Source organism: Benincasa hispida, chromosome 4 (genome assembly GCF_027475165.1).
Source record: "Benincasa hispida cultivar pf3 chromosome 4, pf3_genome.v1.1, whole genome shotgun sequence".
NCBI classification, from domain to species: domain Eukaryota; kingdom Viridiplantae; phylum Streptophyta; class Magnoliopsida; order Cucurbitales; family Cucurbitaceae; genus Benincasa; species Benincasa hispida.
In genome coordinates this window covers 4,639,726-4,655,952 of record NC_143481.1, presented here as the reverse complement: position 1 = coordinate 4,655,952, position 16,227 = coordinate 4,639,726, and the positions used below count along the sequence as shown (strand labels likewise).

The 16,227-nt window shown below is 31.9% G+C and overlaps 1 protein-coding gene across 1 annotated transcript; it reads left to right on the top strand.

Annotated features, from left to right (window-relative positions):
• The first annotated feature begins 6,382 nt into the window (after nucleotides 1-6,382).
• On the top strand, nucleotides 6,383-11,717 carry LOC120075019 (transcription initiation factor IIF subunit beta-like). The gene is made up of 6 exons (XM_039028156.2): nucleotides 6,383-6,966; nucleotides 8,021-8,129; nucleotides 10,419-10,549; nucleotides 10,654-10,728; nucleotides 10,815-10,964; nucleotides 11,259-11,717. The coding sequence occupies exons 1-6, from the start codon at nucleotides 6,772-6,774 to the stop codon at nucleotides 11,376-11,378; spliced, it is 780 nt and encodes a 259-aa protein (XP_038884084.1). The 5' UTR covers nucleotides 6,383-6,771; the 3' UTR covers nucleotides 11,379-11,717.
• Nucleotides 11,718-16,227: the final 4,510 nt, after the last annotated feature.

The window sequence follows — 16,227 nt, the reverse complement described above, 5'->3', positions numbered from 1 at the left end:
AGAGCCAAACTTTTATATATGGCCCGACATTTTTCTATGGGCCTGATTTGGATCGGATTTTGAACTCAAGCAACTTCAATTACTCGATCCGATTCAACCTACAATTTCAGGCCCAATCGGTTCTCTAGCCAATTTTATTAATTTTGAGTCTTAATCATTGTTAAACTTAATTAGATGAGACACGTGGCATTTTTTAGTTACTATTTATTTGTCTCCAAATAAGAGAGCTTTTGTTGTGATGACGTGACAAAATTTGATGAGTCAATTTTTTTTTTCAACATACATAAAAGCTAATGGTATTTTAAAAAGTATGCTTGATAAGTATTTCAAGTTTCGTTTTAATATACTTATTTATTTTTTGATTAATTTTTACAATAATAAAACTTTCCTTGCAAAAACTACAATAACTAACTTATGTTCTATAAATAAATAAATAATAAATTAATAGCTTATGTAACATATGTGTTTATCTAAGTTTAAATTTGATTTTATCCTCTAAAGTTCGAAAATAGTTTTTAAATGGTATTTAGATAGATTAACTATTAGGTTCTTTTTTTAGGACAATACAAGAAAAGTAGAAAGATAAATAAACTAAAAGACCACATCACGTAAAATATGAAGGATCGAGTCCCAATACGAAAGCGTGTGAATGCCTTATGTCAATTATGAAAAAAACAAAAAAGAAAGAATAAACATAATTTACGGCATGCATTTTACAGAAAAAAAAAAAAAGATAAAGGAAAAAAATATATCTTTGAAGATAACCTCTTCAATTTTCTCCAAATCTTTGTTGTGATCACGATTCAGCAACTTTCTCTTCGAATTTGAATAGGGCAGTACCACACGGTCTTCCCTATTATTTTCAAGCAAGATTTATGTTATGTAGGAACCCTTTTTGAAATACTAAGGGAAGAGGGAAGGAAAACATATAAAACCTTGTCTCTTTTTTCTTTCGTGTGTTTTTGAGTTGAGAGATAATCACCATTTTTTCATCGAGGTTGAGAGAATTTTACCAGAAAAACATAAACACGTTCTGTGTTAATTAGCCACTCTCAAGAAAAGGGAAGTTAATTTACGTATTAACTTCTCATAACCTTCTTAAACTCCTGACAGTAGAGTTAAAATTTAATTTTAGTTAAATTAAATCAATATTTAATTTAATAAAAAAAAATAATAAAATATCATATATTTAATTAGTATTGCATTTGATTCATATTCAAATGTATTTTCTTCTTATAACCTATAATTTAAATGTAAATATTATTCATATTATATTTAAATTATAGGTTTAATATAACTCTCATTCATATTATTTAATATTTGAATCTTATTCAAATATATTATTCTCTCGTATTATATAGTTTCATACACAACTAACATTTAATTCCTTACAATATGAATCTTATTCATAATAATTTAATATTTGAATCTTATTCAAACATTAATACTCTCATATTATAAAGTTTAATTTTGAATCTAATTCAAAATTAACCATATATTATAATGTATCTACATACATTACATTAATTGTACTTTCCCTTATTTAATTTGAACAATTCAAATTTTCCCAAACTAATTAATCCTTATTTTACCCTTAGTGAGCTAGGGAAACCTAATGGACCTATAGATTAGAAGCTCTGATGATTTTAGATTAATTAATTAAACTCTTTAATTAAATTAATCAATATTCATTATCTACGGGTCACTCCACTAAAGACTCACTGCTGCACTCTTCGCATTGTAGATATATTTCTATGTCCCAAGATATAACCAATCAACAGTAAGTCAACCTTTCACAAACTGTCGATAATTATAGTTTTGTCAAATTGTCGTTTTACCCCTATAGTTACATCTAACTCCTTAAGTACCACCGATCCCTATAGTGAACAATCAGTTTATAGTTCAACTATAAACTAAATCCCTTTTAGGCAAATGAGAGGTGAGACCTCATTGTTCAAGACCCAGAATCAGCCTTTAAGAGAGTAATTCATCTACTTACCCTAAGGATGAGAAGGTGTGAATTTCACCTTATGTACTATGTTTCCAGCTTCTTACTCAGACAAATCCCTAAAATGGTAGGCATATTGAATTGGTGATACTAGTCACTCTCACCCATGTAGATCAAAGGATCGTCCTCATAGATAGTAGTTCACAACTCACTCAGGATTAAGATCGAGTCATCTATGGTCATCCTATGATAGGTTAATCTCTTAAGTAACAGCGTTATAAAGAAAGACTAATCATTTTCCGGTCCGGTTTTATACAAACTTTTTGTATAGGATACCCTCACTTGCATGTCTCCATATGAACGATTAAGATCAAATCGTTTTAACACTTTACAACTATTGTAACAATTACAAAGTGAGTCGTATCTATAGTGACACCAGGATAAGGCACCCAACCTATCTTTATACTATAGACCATATGAGTTGTCACTTAAACATGATCCACCAATATGTCAACCACATACATGTTTATGTTACATAAAATAACTTTGGATCTTTCTTCAATGGATAATTGCATATATAAAATAATCAACCATTATTTCATATAACAAATAACTACAAGGCTTTAAGGCATACATCCCAACAAAATAAGCATAGAAAACCACTTGGGGTAAGGAGTAGAAAGATGGGAAGACTCAGACTTCTCTAAAGCTTTGGCATCGATGAACTTGAAAGAAAGAGATAACTCCCAAACTCCAAGTCTTAGCCTCCTCAATAAAGTAAGAAACCTCTATGATATCATCTCAGTGTTATTTGGCAAGTTGATCACCTCTAAGAAAATCAGATTCAAGCAAGAGGCTAGAATGAAGAATTTTGGGAAATGTTTTCCCCAAGACAAATCTCCATCACTAGCTTGTAGTGTCTTAGCCTTATCGCATCTAGGAATGAATTTAGAACCCGCAAGACGAACACGACCCAAATGGTCTCGAAGCACCCACCTAAGCCCATCTGCCTTTGATACAAGACCCTAAACAACATCAATGTTTAGCCTTCCAAATGTCTTCTCAGGCGACGCCACCTAGGAAGTGTTGGGGTTGATGCACTAAATCTCGTAGGGTCTTGTAGTTTGTAAACACCTGTATGAACAAACTCTTTGTGATGTAATAATATGAGATATTTTATTCACTATAATCTATGAAATATAAGTTATTTTGTTGCATTTACCACAAACCAATAAACTAAGATCATTGGTTGTTGTTGTAACTTAAGCATGCATGTGGAGACATATAAGTGAATCGTGCTTTAAGTGATAACCTAAATGGTCTGTAGTATATGGATAAAGGAGGGAAACCTTATCCTAGTGACGATACGAGTGTGGCCCACTTTATAGATGTTACAAGTGTTATAAAGTGCTACAAATGGTTTGATCCTGACCATTCGTGTATTAGACATGTGAGTGGAGATGCTCTATACAAAGGAGTTTGTATAAGACCGAACCATTAAATGTTAAGTCTCGTTATATAATGTCGTTCATGACAGAGACTTTCATTTCCCTAGGATGACCATAGGTAACATGACCTTAATCCTGAGTGAGTTGAGAACTTCTGTCTATGAGGGCGGTTCTTTGATTTGTATGGGTGCGAGTGGCCAGATCACCAACTCAAACCAATTTGGGGATTCGTCTAATTGAGAAGCTAGGAACTTAGCTACACAAGACAAAATTCACTCCTTCCCCGAAGTAGGGGTGAGAAGATAAATTGCTCCCTTAAGGGCTGATTCCGGGGCTTGAACGATATGGCGCCACACCTTCTCTTGGCTCGAGAAGGGTTTACTCATAGTGGGACTATGACGTATTGTTCATTAGAGGAATTAGTGGAACTTAAGGAGTTAGATGTAACTACAGGGGCAAAACGGTAAATTGGTCCAACTGTACTTACAAAGGATTTGTGAATGGTCATCATACTATTGATTGATTATATCCAATGGACACAAAAATATATCTGTAGTGCGAAGAGTGCAGTTATCGATCTTTAGTGGAATGCCCGACAGTTAATAGATAGTGGATATCATGATTAAAATGTTTAGTCAGTTATTCACGTACTGTTTGAGCTTCAAGCTACAGGTTCATAAGGTCCCCTTGGTAGCTTAATGGATTCATGTTGAGAATCAGTTTTTGGGTTAGTTTGAAGTGTTCAAATTAACAAGAAGGAAGTTGATTATATATGATATAATTCAATTGTATATGTGATATAATTGATTTGATGTATTTGATACATTAATTGATTGGAAGAATTAATATAAATATGATTTATATTAAATGCCATAAAGGAGAAAAAAAACTATGGTTTAAATATTACATATGTTGTAATATTAAAACTATAGGTTATAAATATAATATGATAATAGTTATTATATTTATAACAAAACAATTATGAGATAATTGTTGTTGGTTATCTTTTTCTCTATTAACCGAGTGAGTAGGAAGTTTTAATCGATTTTGATAACTGATGGATAAAATGAAAAACGTTTCCATTTTTTTCATAATCAATCGCGCATAAGGCAGATAGATATTCGGTAGCCCTAAGAGAGTAAACAATCAAGCATCGAGTGATTGCTAGACGATAGTTCCTCGTTACTCAACGATCGAGTATCCAATTCTAGACAATAGGTTTCTTGATTCTCCCACTTACTCGATCGTATAGTTCCTCTTTCCCTCTACCAAATCCATACAAAGCCCACACCTTCTGGATTCTCACATCGAGAATACTAAGGTTACCTCTTGGTAGTGTCGAGTTTGTTGTTCGGGGATCGAGGATCGAGTGTTACTCGATTGTGTTCGAGGATATTCTAAAGGCGTTGAGTTTGTTGTTGGGCACCTTGTTGGTGTTGATCGAGGGAATACTAGAAGAAAAGTTCTTCAAAGGTATGATTCACTCGATCCCTTCGTTTTTAGTCTTTGAAGTATGTTGTAATTTACTTGATGCATAACTATCTTGATGTCAGATTATAAATGTTCATGTTCTTTCACAATGGGAATTGGGACGATCTACTTTCGCTCATTGGTTCTCTATTTTAAGAGTTCCTTCAGGAAGAGCATTGAATGTAGTAGGCAGATTTCCAACTTGTCTTTCTCATTGAACCTCACCTCATCAATCACCTCTTCTACATATGCCAGCTAATTGACTCTTTAATGGATTCAACATCAACCGACTAAAATTGGAACAACATCATCTTATTCCTTACCTCTTAAATTTATCAGACAATGATCACCACTTTATCCCATTTCATGGAGGAGATAGGATCATAGAGCCAATGTCAGTAATCTCGATAACTCCATGAAGCCCTACCATCACATAAAGGGCTAATATTAGTGGAAAGGAACCAGCACCAAATCTCCTTGAAAATCGGTAATGCCACATCAAGTGAGCAACAATTTCCACATAATCCTACAAAAGAAAACACACTTTATATCATTCAAGATACCTTTCTTCGCAAGATTTTTCGTTTTGTTAGGAAAAATGTCATGAATAATTTTTCAATAGTAAATATTAGATTTAGGAAGGGTTTTGGCATTTGATAAGGATTGCCACGACCTCTTGAAGGCATCCTTAGAGGAGGAACAAGCATTATTCAAGTTATTTAATCTCAAACCCAAAAAATAAGCACTTTTAACATTAAAAACTCCCTTCTTATCGAGGTCCCAAGTGATCTCATCATCATGATGTCATCTCGATAGCTAGATTTGGAGAATTGTGTTCGTCGTCTTGAAGAAAGCTCGAATGAATTATCTTCCTTCCAATGATCAACGTTCAAAATAAGATATGTCACACTATAACCCTACAAGTGAGGGGCACTAAAAGAGGTTTTCGGTTACCCTTCTAAGGAAGCCAAGAGTCGTTATTAATCTAAATTAACTATTAGTTAATACAATAGAATGATTATATTGATTCGTAAATTTAGTTTTTAACTTTTTCTTAATTCTCGTTTCATCTTTAATTAATTGTCTATTAGTGATCAATGATTAAAGGGACAAACTTCAATCAAAATACGTATGGTATAGTAGTGATAGAGCACTTGAACACTTATCGTAGTCTAATATTAATATTTTTTTAAAAAAAATATTAATTTATTATGAATATTATACTAATAAATAGATGCACATTGCATAGTATCCCAAAAATCATGTGTCACCTTCATATTGTCCATGTGTCTTATAGTTATTTATACTTATGTCCATGTAAGTCTATATCCTATTTGTCACTGTGCCTATAAATAGTGGCATTTAGTGAATCTTAAAATCACACATCCATTGGTAAGAAATCCACTTGAAATTCTATTAAATTTTCTATTATCTAATTTTATAATTTTAGTTATTTTATTTTAAATTATATTTTCTTTATTTATTATATAAACATATTATTATATCATATTTTCTCGTTGTGCTATTGATTTCACAACAAAATTTACTAAAAAAAACTCTTATTTAGAGCAATAATAGGAAGCAGTCGGTCGCACCACAAACCAGCGTCGAGATCATAAAAAAGTCAAAATTGGATAGATAGATGAGAGACACTTGTTTGAGAATCCAGATTACATCAGTTGTACGATAATCTTCTGGTATTGATTGCGTAATATCGAAGCTCCTTTCGACTTCCGACCACCGCCTTCCGGTTCTTTAGGGTCCACTCCCGTCCGCGGACTTTCACGCCACCGTCATCTCAAAGAAAGAAAAGAATAAAATAGAACAGAGTTGCAGAAAATTCGCCGTCGAAAGTTCAGACCAGAGTGAGAGAGAGAGAGTGTGTGATTTTGTAATTCAATAGATATGGAAGATGAGAACGGCGGCGGTAGTAGCAGTAACTTGGATACAGGAAAGGCGGATAGGTCGGTGTGGCTGATGAAGTGCCCGTTGTTAGTTGCTAAGTCATGGCAGGCTCATCCTCCATCTGATCCTCTTCCTCTCGCGAAGGTCATTCTTTCTCTCGATCCTCTTCAATCCGACGAGTCCTCTTCTCTCCAGGTAACCTCTAGTTCAAGACCTGTAATTCATGGTTAAGTGGTGAACTAATTGAACTCGTTTTCTTAGTAGGTTTAGTTGTTTTCTTGGGCTTTAAATCTTGTGAATTATGTTGTTTCGAATCGTGACTTTGATCGACGTTTGAATGTGGAACCAGAACCCTAGATTTTGATTTGTTGTAATTTTGATACCTTGGGGGGGGGGTTAGCTTGATCTTGTGATACGTGTTGCCAAGTTCTTTGACAAATTCGTTGTAGATAACGGGAATGTGATTAGTTTATTTATCGTACGTACTGAGCTTTGGCCTCAAATTGTGCAAGAAGATTCAAATCTTCTTTGGGACTATTTGTTATGAAGCTGAAATAGTTATGAAATGTTGCAAAAGATATGTCCTACTTGGATAATGTCTCCATTGGTGTGTGCTGTGAAATCTTGATAGATTTGGTTAGTGCCCTTACTCCCTTCGCTTGAAACTACAATTGGAATGTTGAGTATCCTAAAAGAGTTAAAATCTTCACTTGGCAGCTCACTCACGATAATATTGACGTCAGGAACACTGTTTATTTGTTTATTTATTAATATAAGAGACTAAGTCTTCCGATGGTGATACGGAAAGTACATATGAGATTAGGAAATGGCTCTTCAATTAGTCTTAATGACTACCGGTTAACAGACACATGTTTTAGTTGGGAAATTAATTGGACTAAAGTGATTAGCAGCTTAAGTAGAAAGGTAGCAATGTTGTCATACATTTTTGCACTGTTCAACTGTATTCAGTATTTTGTCAATTGTTCTAATGAAAATTTGGTTTCATGACAAAAAACAACCAGTATATGCTCCGATATTTCTATGGCGCGGTTCTATATTTTCCACCTTCTTTCTTTGCTTTGGTTATTCTTGTCTTGCTGTTCTTTGTGCAGGCTATTTTTTAACTCTTTTAAGTATCTGTTAGATCATACACACTTATATGCGTGCCAACATGCAGACTTGTGGCTCATTATTTATCCTTTTCTAGTCTAACACTGTTTTCCCTTACATACTTCAAAATGAACCTCAGTTCAAGATGGAGATGGCTGGAACTGAGACTGGAAACGTGCCGAAAAGTTTCTCCTTAAATATGTTTAAAGACTTTGTTCCTATGTGTGTATTTTCAGAGGCAAGTCAAGGTGAGCATCATGATCCTTATCCATATAGTCTATTCTTTCTTTGACTATGCTGCCACCCTGAATTAATATGTGAATATTTCTGATATCCAGAAATGTTTCTTCCTCTATTCTGGATATTGTTTCCTCTGTTATGAACATTAATTTGGGCTTGATTTTTTTTTTTTTTTTGGTTGAATTTTATTTTAGTTACATTTGTGTATTTTTTTAGATAAGCATCAGGGAAGTTCATTGAACTAAAAAGGGATAGAACGTAGATGAGGCTTCCCTTTCACCCTTTGCCAAGGAGGTTTTAAAAAGCCTCTCCATTTTAAACTTATCAAGAAGCGGCTATGGTTACAAAAACCCCTAGAAGAGGTGCTCCAAATGGGGAGTCATATGGGGTACATTCAATCTTGAAAGTGTCACCAAATATCGCATCGTTCTTGTTTAGCTAAATGGACTACGAAAGTCATCTAGCCATGCTTTTCAATAACATTTTAGTATTTAACTTTTAAGTCACCAATTTGAGAGCAGTTGTGGGAGCCAATCAGACTATTGTTTGGGAAACAGGAGTTGAGCCCAAAAGTTTCTAGAATTCATCTTTGTAGCAGGATACTCAACTAAGAGCAGTTGGATTTGGATCTTAAGTTGTTAAGTTAGCTTGATTTACCAGAAAAGAGCCACTTCATTCAGTTTAGGGCCTGATGGAAATTAATATGTTGGAAGAATGGTTCCACTTGAAATTTACAACTCTGTCCAGAGAATTAAGGGCATTTAGATGGACTAGAGAAAAAATAATGTTTTTTTAGAAAAGTCATTTTTATTTAAATTCTTTTAATAAGAACCGTTTAAAATACACTTTAAAAGTGTTTCAAAAGATATTTTGAATGGTTGCCAATCACTTCAATTTTTTCCAAAATGACTTATTTCCAAAATTAAACACTTGAAAAGTTAAACCAAACACACCCTAAGTCTCCTTATGTCTTTGTTTTGAAACATTTAGTTTATGAAATAGCCTAAATTGTGGGGGAAGGAGGTACTCAGTATACTGGAATCATTCTAGAAAAAATAAATTTGCTCTGTTTCCAACTTTGAAGGAAATGCATTTTTCTAATAAAAGGAGGAAGAAAATGCACCCTTTTCTAATCTCAAGGCATAAACCCCTTCCACGGTTACCTTCAATCTTTTTTTGTGAACCATTCAAGAAAGTTGGAACTATACTTGCTCCAAAGAACGCTGCTTCTTAAAACATTCTCCTCGTTGAGTATCTCCATATGAATTGTATAATCTCTTTCTTTTTTCCTGTGATTCCAAGCCCTATGCCTCGAGTTGGGTATGGAAGAGTGATTGATTTCCACTTACCCAAATGGGGCTGCCTTGGCTGAGATTTTCTTCTTCCAAGTGAAATCTCTCCAGACTTTTTGCAAACGTTGCCTGGATTTTAAATAGAGAGAAGTAATAGTTTGGATTGATGGAGATAACCTCTTAAGCGAACATTTGAATCTACTGTTCTTTGGGTTTGGGTTATTATTCAAATTTGCAATTTTATTAGTCACTTTGTCCAAGAAGGCTCCTGGGAGATGCAAGATTTTATATTTTCACCTATAGGGAGGCCAAGGAGAGATTAGGGCAATAAGTAATACTCACTGTCACAGTGCCAACATGTATTCTGGCTTTGCCTTTCTCAAAGTTGATGCTAACTGAGAAAGGATCGGATAAAATAACTGACAAACAGAAGCTTGCTGAAATTAGTTAAGGAGTTACCTCCGCTTTCAACTACCTCTCTGTTAAAGCTGAAAGTAATATTGTCATCGGCATAATGAATTTATGAAATGTGGATATATTGATCATCTTCCCTGAAACCTTCAACAAGATCTTAAAAAATTGGCATGGTTTCGGAGTCTAACAACTATAGTAGACACTAGACAGGAAGCAGGAGAGGGATCCCCGTAACAAATTCCTCTTGAATTGTGGATCTTGCTTTCTAGGTCCTTTGTGGACAATAATAGTAGTTAACTGAAGAAAGCTATCTCCTGATCTAACTTCACCATTTGTTACCAAACCCTTTTCTGTTTATGATAGTATCCAAGCAGTTCCTTTGACTTTTTTTTTTCTCTTTTTTTTTTTTATAAGCCTTGATCAATTTTTTGGACAAAGCCTATCTTTTCCATTCACCTCTTGTTTCTCAGAGATTGTCTTTCAACAAAGGCTATTTTGGAATGCGTGTAGTGAATCAATCCATGTTTTTTTAGCTTTATGTTGCATATTTTATGTTTCTTTTGACGCAGTTTATATTTTTGTCTTTTGTAGGCAAGATGTCTATGGAAGGGAAAGTGGAACATAAATTTGATATGAAGCCTCATAGTGAAAATCTTGAAATGTATGGCAAATTGTGCCGTGAAAGGACAAACAAGTCCATGGTTAAGAATAGACAAATTCAAGTACATCATCAAGAGTCTTTTTCTCCTCAATACTTTCCTTAAATCCTAATACTCCATGTTTGTAATTAATTTTATGTTTCACGTTCATCTGATGTGTTGGTAAGGTGATAGACAATGACCGTGGAGTGCATATGAGGCCTATGCCTGGCATGGTTGGTTTAATCAGTTCAACTTCGAAGGTACGTCTTTTCTCTGCCTTTTCTTTCATCATCCTTCTGAACTTTTGTGTTCTAAGTATGATTCTCTAATCAATCATTTATTGCAGGAAAAGAAGAAGGTGGCGCCAGTTAAACAATCAGACGTGAAGAGAACCAGAAGAGATCGTGGGGAACTAGAAGATATCATGTTCAAGCTATTTGAAAGACAGCCGAATTGGGCCCTAAAGCAGCTAGTCCAAGAGACTGATCAACCTGCAGTACGTCTACTGATTGTTTCCTCATATATCAACGATTTTTTAAAATATTACTCTTCTATTCTGTTTCCGTGACACTGTCGCTAGAGAGGATATTGAATGAGAACTCGACATACACGACACGGCTTTCCTTCCCCCAAACTCAAAAGTTCATCATAAATCCATACACCCAAGAGATCATAAATTTTGTGGCTAACTCCGTCTATTGCCAGTGTTCATAATAGTGATTCTTGGTTTTTAAGTTATTTAAAATGGTGTCGGAGTTCTCAGAATGATTTCTGTTCCTTCTCTTTGCAGCAATTTTTGAAAGAGATACTGAATGAGCTTTGTGTCTACAACAAAAGAGGGACTAATCAAGGAACGTACGAGCTTAAGCCCGAATACAAGAAATCTGTTGAAGATACCGGCGGAGAATAGGTTAGTTTTTTACTGTACCATTATATAGATTCCTTTCTCTTGGGGTAAGTGAAAACGATCAGAAGTAAAGTTGCTAATTAAGAGGGGGAAAATTATTTTGCTTTTACTATGTTTTCATGGGAATGGAGAGATGGGAGGATGAAAATTGAAACAAGTTGGTTTAAAATAATTGCTAGGTAGCTTTATACTAAAGTGAAACCAAAGGAGAAGTGAAAGTTGGGGGGAGTTTTTATGGCATGTTCATCCAAAATTACGTACAAGGCCGTAGGAAGTTGCAAAATGAATCTGTATAATGAATTTTATGAGCATGCGAAGATGATGGAAAACGGATTTCACAAACTTGATTGTTCATTGACTTCTGTTTTGCATAGTGTTTTTTCTAATTACTAGTCAAGGGAATTGTTTTTCTCCTGCCTAAGCGTAGTTTGCAGTGGCGAGAGGAGTCAAAACCTCGGTTTTGACTATCTCATAGGTACTTGTCTGAGATATTCAGAGTGAGTGAGTGAGATTTGTGATCACAATGATATTTGAAAATAAAAAATTAGCCAAAATGGATTGGCCTAGTGGTCGATAACGGTTAATGAAAATAGGAAGAGATTAATAGGGAATGAGTTCTTTCATGGTGGCTACATACTTTGGATTTAATATCTAATGAATTACGTTGATGGTCAAATGTAGTAGAATGAGACGATTTTATTGTGCGGATAGCCTATGTGCACGCAAGTTGAATTCACAACTATTAAAAAACAATGATTTTGATGGAAAATTTTTAGGATTTTAATATTTTAGGTGATCTAACTTCACTTGTGCAATTGATTATTATTATGTCGACTTATAGCAGTTGTAATTATACACTATTCAATTTGTCGACATGATGGGTTAAAAAATACCTTTAAAAAAATGTGTATAGTTGGAAATTTTTTTAAAAAAATAGGGAGAGGAAAAAATTCCAATACATAAACAATTTTGTTCATAAAATTTGTACCAGATACTCTAATCAAACTCAACTTTGTATAACAAACATATACTTATTTAACTCAATTCAGAATCTCAAGACACATATTAATTACAAACTCAATTTAACTTTGCATCCAAAACATAAATAATTTAACTCTCAAGATGATAATTATCAACTTAACTCAACTGTGTAAACTAAATGCCCTCTTGTTGTTAGTTTTGGATAAAATTCGTTTGTTAACAAAATATTCTTGAATTTTTAAAAGTATTGAAAATATCCTTAAAACTTATAGACGTCTTAAAAGGATATATCATTACTATTAATATATGACAAAAACAGTTAATATTTTGTTAAAAAAAATGACTTTAAATTTTTTTTTTTTTAAAAAAGTAAAAATACTCTTACTGTTAAAACAAATGTAAATTAAATTATATTGATATTTTTGTTTTGTTTTTTCATATTAATACTCTCAATTTATTTTCTTATTTGTCTAATTCTTACGTAAATTTTCTCAACAACTAAAATAAAAACCAAAATTTTAAATTAAAACATAAAATCTCACAAAATTTTATAATCCAAATATCCTCTTAAAATATATCTAAGCGGTGAATAGCTAAATACAAAAGAGTTTATACGTATTCAATTATTAAGGGTATTTTTTTCTTTTCGTAAAACACTCCCAGTTTCCATTTAAAATTTTTGTCTAATATTTCTTTTTCTTTTTTTTTCTGGAAGTCTAAAGGTATATATTTTTTTCTTTAAGAAAAAAAAAACTTTGAAGATTTAAGTATATTTTTGACACAATATATAAAATTTAAGGATATTACGAGTGGTTGGTAGCTTCGGTCTTAAAAACTGGTATTAGAACTATCAAGAGTTCGAATCCCCCTCTTTCCGTTTACTCGGTGAATAGATTTATTTCTTTATTTTATTGGTTTTACTCGACTCAGTGTAATGATTGTGATTCTACACCAAGCTCAATAGCCTTTATAATTCAATCTACTCGTTAATAATTACCAACTTAAAATAAGAAGTATATTCCTGATAAGAATGCTACATAACCAACTCTATTCGTTACAAAAAAATACTATCCATTGCAGTATTTTCCACTCGTGGAACTAGTCAACTGAGCCAATCTAAATGGGAAACATGGCAACATGGTCGCATTGTTGCCGTTCACTTGATCGCTATATTTAATTTACTAGTAAGGAATTTTGTGCATTTGAATATTGTAGTGAATGTTGAAAATTCTTTTTTTTTTTTTTAATTGTGAATCATGCCAAAGTTTTTTATTAACCATAAATTTGATAAAAAGAAAATTCATTTTTTTTAATTATTTAGTTTGAAAGATATTAATTATTTGAAAATTATTTATATTTGTATTATTTGTTGCCACTAATGAAATCCTAATTCTAAATTTTTTTCATAATTTATTCATGAACCAAAAAAATGTAACTTTTATTTTTTTTTAAAATCAAATGGCGTCAATTACTCTAATGTATTAGGATATATTTATTCAATGTATAAGGCTTAATAATTATTAAGCGTACTAAAAAGATAGCCTAATTATTAGTTTCTTTTTCAAACATTTGAAAGGTTTTTTCTTAAATAAATTTTTGTACGTTTTATATGTGTGTGTTGAGATTACACCCAAAGAATTAGTTTTTAGTTTTTTTTTTTTTTTTTTTTTTTTTAAGAAAAACAATTATTGTCTGTCAAAAAATTTTACAACAATTTTAATATTGTTTAATATTGGTTTAAAATGCAAAATAGATACTTTTTAAAAGAAGGTAAAATAGATACTTTATTTATAATTTTTAAAATAAAACGTCAAGCATATTTTTCTTTTCCAAAAACCTCATAATTCTAAATTTTTTACATTTATATCTCGGTATTTTTCTCAACTTCTCTATATCTCCACATTACCTAATCTTTTTCATGTCATCCGAATATCTCCATCTTTTCCATTTTTTTCTCCTTTGACATTGACCAACTTTTTCTATCTTCCTCATGTTAATTATATTTAGAAAATTAGCTAAAATAAATATGGTTGAAGATATGTATCTATGAATTAATTGAACTTTACTACGGTGGATCATCGTATCTAAATGAGTTGCAATTAGATTAAAAAAAAGTAAAATAATATAAGTCCATTGCAAATAGATTAAAAGAACAAAAATGGAGTAAAACAAATCACATAATTTAAGAAATCATATAGAAAAAGAAAATGCACATTATTGGTTTCTCATTTTCCTCTTCTCCTTCTTCATCTCCATGCAAAATAAAAAATTCAAACAAAATTAAATAAGTTACTAAGGGTGTATTTGGTGCGTGATAAAAGTAGAGAGTTGAGTTGAGTTGAGTTGGTAATTATTATCTGGAGAGTTAAATTATCTAGGGAGTTAAATTGTCTATATTTGTTTGCGGGGTTGAGTTGAGTTGATAATTATTGTCTGTGTTTGTTGTGAGTTGGGGATCTGATGTAGTTTTTTGTAAATGAGATTAGTTCTTTTTTTTTCTGTTTGTTTTTTTATTTCATTCTTTTATTTTTTAGTTTTATGCTTTGCTATTGTTGATTAATTTTCAAATATACACGTATTTTCTCAAATCATTTATGACATAAACTAGACAATCTCAATTTTTTCTCAATTTGTAGAACATAATAGATTGTTTTTCATATATTCTTTTCAAAATCTGTAATAATTCTAATTCTCTTCAATCGGTAAAACATACCAACAAAATATATTTCATATTGCTCCTCAATTAATTGGTATACTGTATATTGTATGTATATATATTGAATGTATGTATATATATTGAAGGTAATTAACCCAATTACTAATTGGTATATTGTATGTATATATATTGAATCTTACTGACTTAACTTTATTATTTCACATATCATACAGTTTATTTTTATATAATATGGATAGTAAATTTGGAATTGAAATTGTACATAGGATAATTACCTTTTATTTGATTATGATGGTGAGAATGTGATGTAGTACAGTAATATTTTTTATAAGATCACAAAAATAATATGAACCGACCGAACATGTGGCCGTTTCTAAAAAAAAATCACAAAATATATGTTCTTTTCGATACTTATAATATCTGTATCATAATACAAACACAAAAATTACATGTCATGACGTATGCAAAAAAAAAGGATCCAAACGACAAAGATGAGGGAAGAGAGAAAGAAATGAAAATAGAATCTAAAGGTTTCATGATTAAAAAAAAAAAAAAAAAAAAAAAAAAAAAAAAAAAAAAAAAATCAGATCTAAATCCAAATGGCAAACATGAGGGAGAGAGAAAGAAATGAAAATATATTGATTCTTAGGGTTAGTTTTGAAGAGATAAAAAAGGAGTTTTGAGTATAACCCATAGGTTTTTTTTATGGACTTAACAAACATGGGTAATAAATACTCACCCAACTCAATAACTCATACTCATTTATCAAACACCTCTTAATAATTTTAAAAAAACAATAAATAATATATTAATTAAATAGAATACCTAAAAGTAATCAAATGGGATGACGGAAAAGGAAGAGATAAATTTAGAAGCAACAATTACAAAGTTAAAATTAAAAGAATTAAATAAATTCCTATATGATAGTTGCTTAAATTTCTAACCTCTTCTATCATATCTCTTTATTCTCTAAAAAAAATTATATAAAAAGCAAACCTATAACGACAAAATTGTCATCACCAATCGATCAAATTTCGTTTCACTCTCAAGTTTTAATTATCATTTCAATCAAAATTTGTCATAACCTTAGAATAACGATTATTCGAGGTAAGTATTCGCTTCTTAATTCATTGAATGATGTCGCTTTGTTGCAAAAAATTTTAGTTGCTTCTCACTTTGAGAATGAATAGAGGACCA